Raw genomic sequence first — 2,967 nt, 5'->3', positions numbered from 1 at the left:
GCAACAGGAGGAGCAGGAGGAGGAGCAGGAGGAGCAACAGGAGCAGCAGGAGGAGCAGGAGCAGGAGGAGCAGGAGAAGAAGCAGGAGCAGCAGGAGGAGGAGCAGCAGGAGGAGCAGCAGGAGCAACAGGAGCAGCAGGAGGAGCAGCAGGAGGAGCAGCAGCACCTTGTTGACCTCCAGGAAGCCGTACACCTGGCAGCCCTCGTTCTTCTGCTCCATCATCTTCTGGGTGAAACCTTCTCTCTTGCACTGCTCGATGGTCTCGGCGCTCTTGAACGCCCAGCCCCGCCGCCGGTACGCCTCGCGCACGTCGTCGCACGTGTTGCAGCACCTGCAGGAGCGGGGGGGGGCAGTGAGTGAACCGAGCGGGAAGAGCGGGAGGGGCGGAGCGATTCGGAGCGTTCTTACTTCAGGTCTTCGGTCTCTGCGCCGTAGCAGCTCTCGCATCTGTTCGGGTCCAGCGTGCTCGGGTCGAACGTCTCCCCGTCATCGGCCTGACCGAGTTCTGAACGAGAAAACACAAAAACATGTTAATTATCTGAAAGTCAGATTCAGTTTTTTCTCCTTTCATGTCTCTTTGTTTCTTCAGGACAGGAAAGGAAGCGCCTCGAACCTCAGACCTCACCGTGTCTCTCTGCTTCGTGGGTCACAGGTTTGAGCTCCTGATCCAGCCGCTGTTTGAACAGATTGTGCTCGACGTCCAGCTGCTGCTCTCCCGCCACGTCCATCGCGTCGATGCTGAGGTCTGAAACAGAAGAGCCAGGCCGGCGGCCCGTTAGCGTCGCCGGAACCGGAGCGGCGCGGGAAGGCGGAGCGGCGGCACTTACAGGCGCACGGCATGTGAGGGAAAATCACGTCTATGTTGATTTTCAGCTTGTCTCCTCGAGACGTGTCGACGTAGAGCTCGGGGTGGACCTGCGGGCGGGAAAAACGATTTAATTCAGAAAACCGGCGATGAAAACACGGAAAGGAAGACCTGGGGGCTAACACACACCTGGAGGCTAACACACACCTGGAGGCTAACACACACCTGGAGGCTAACACACACCTGGAGGCTAACGCACACCTGGAGGCTAATGCACACCTGGAGGCTAACGCACACCTGGAGGCTAACACAGACCTGGAGGCTAACACACACCTGAAGGATAACACACACCTGGAGGCTAACACACACCTGAAGGCTAACACACACCTGAAGGCTAACACACACCTGAAGGATAACATACACCTGGAGGCTAACACACACCTAAAGGCTAACACACACACCTGAAGGCTAACACACCTGAAGGCTAACACACACCTAAAGGCTAACACACACCTGGAGGCTAACACACAAGAAGGCTAACACACAAGAAGGCTAACACACGAAGGCGAACACACACCTGAAGGCTAACACAAACATGAAGGCTAACACAAACATGAAGGCTAACACACACACACCTCCCGTTAACGGTCACACATCTGGGATTTGGACCAGCAGTGTCCAGCCCTGAGCCTGGAGGAACTCCATCCTGCAGGTTTCAGATGTTTCAGGTTCTGTTCGTCATTAAATCAGGTGAGTCGGAGGCAGAGGATCACCTGAAACCTGCAGGACGGTGTTCTTCCAGGACCAGAACCGGGCCTCGAAGGTTCCTCTGCAGCTGAATCTAAAAACGGACCGGATGTCTCGGTTTTTCACTCCAAACAACGACAACAACCAGGAAACGCTCCCGCTGAAGCAGCCGGAGTGAATAAACTTCTGTTTGAAGCAAACAAACCGGTCCGGTCCAGTAATAAGGTGGATTTTTGGGTTTAAATCTGTGAAACGTGTCCCGATCGCGCCTCGTCGTCATACCAGGACTTGTTTTCAGTCGGATCGGGCTTTGAGGACGAACTCACCTCTTTGGTGAGGTAATACTGCAGCTCGGAGACGAACAGGATGAACATGATGACGCCGCTGATGATGGTCACTGCAGAAACACACAGGAAGTCAGAAATCCCATCATCCCGGCTCAGATTATTATTCTGAACAGATTAAGACCCGATTACAGGATCTGTTTACACCTGCTGAGCTTCAAGAAATCAGTCACTTTCATGAACATTAATCCAGTAAACCGCTGCTGGGTGTTAATTAATTCAAGCCTGAGGGATTCATTTTTAAAATATTAGGATTTTATATGTTTAACAGCGTTTTTGTTTGTTTTTTATTTATTTTGCCTTAAAACCGAAGCAGATAATCCTGAAAAGGGCCTTTCTAATAAAAAACAGTTTTTTTGTTTTAATTTTAAGACATTTAATATAATTTTTCACAAGTTTAACCAAAGAAGGACTGAATCTTTATAACTTAAAGACATAAAAAGTGACTGTTTTGTTTTCTAAAGTACAAAAATCAACCTAAAACTGGAAACGTTAACAAGTTTTCATTCAGATTGTTTCTGAAAAAGTCAAAAGATAAGAAAACATGTTTTTAGAGCGACTTTAAACCTCAGAAATATGAGATATAATCGAACAACTTAACTCTTAATAATGAAAACAAGAAATGAATAAATGATTAAAACTGATTTTTCTGTTTTAGCAGCAGTCAGAAATATATATAAATGTTATTCTTCATTAGCTGGACTTTGCTACCTTATTTTATTAATAATAATACAAGTTGTAGTTTATTTAAAACATAATCTTGTTCATCTCAAAACTAAAAGAGACAAACTACATAAAAATCTAGATATATTATAGTTTGATTTGTTTCACAAGAAAAACAGCTTGTCACAGAAAATAAATGACCTTTAATTTAAAAAATAAGGATAGTGCTGTAAACCGTAAAGGATGAAAACGCCTGAAAGTCTTAAATAAACTTTATAAAGCAGTTTAAAGGTAAAAACATCACGTCCTCAGGGTTATTTCTGAATGAGTTAGCTGTAATTCTGCTCCATGACAGAAACATAAATGTTACAGAAGTCTTTTATTCTGTTTTTAAGGCTTGGTTATGA

General features: G+C 46.3%; 1 protein-coding gene across 1 annotated transcript in view; it reads right to left on the bottom strand.

Moving 5' to 3' along the window:
* The window catches only part of ergic3 (ERGIC and golgi 3), a 12,125-nt gene that overhangs the window by 8,925 nt on the left and 233 nt on the right, over window positions 1-2,967 (bottom strand). Inside the window, exons 2-6 of the mRNA XM_017433772.3 lie at window positions 1,880-1,950; window positions 829-916; window positions 627-746; window positions 410-506; window positions 167-332 (exon numbers count right to left, since the gene is read on the bottom strand). Of these exons, the coding sequence (XP_017289261.1) occupies window positions 167-332; window positions 410-506; window positions 627-746; window positions 829-916; window positions 1,880-1,950 (542 nt within the window). The remainder of the gene's footprint in view (window positions 1-166; window positions 333-409; window positions 507-626; window positions 747-828; window positions 917-1,879; window positions 1,951-2,967) is intronic.

Source organism: Kryptolebias marmoratus, linkage group LG4 (genome assembly GCF_001649575.2).
Source record: "Kryptolebias marmoratus isolate JLee-2015 linkage group LG4, ASM164957v2, whole genome shotgun sequence".
In the NCBI taxonomy this organism is placed as follows: domain Eukaryota; kingdom Metazoa; phylum Chordata; class Actinopteri; order Cyprinodontiformes; family Rivulidae; genus Kryptolebias; species Kryptolebias marmoratus.
This window is presented reverse-complemented; position numbering and strand designations above follow the sequence as displayed.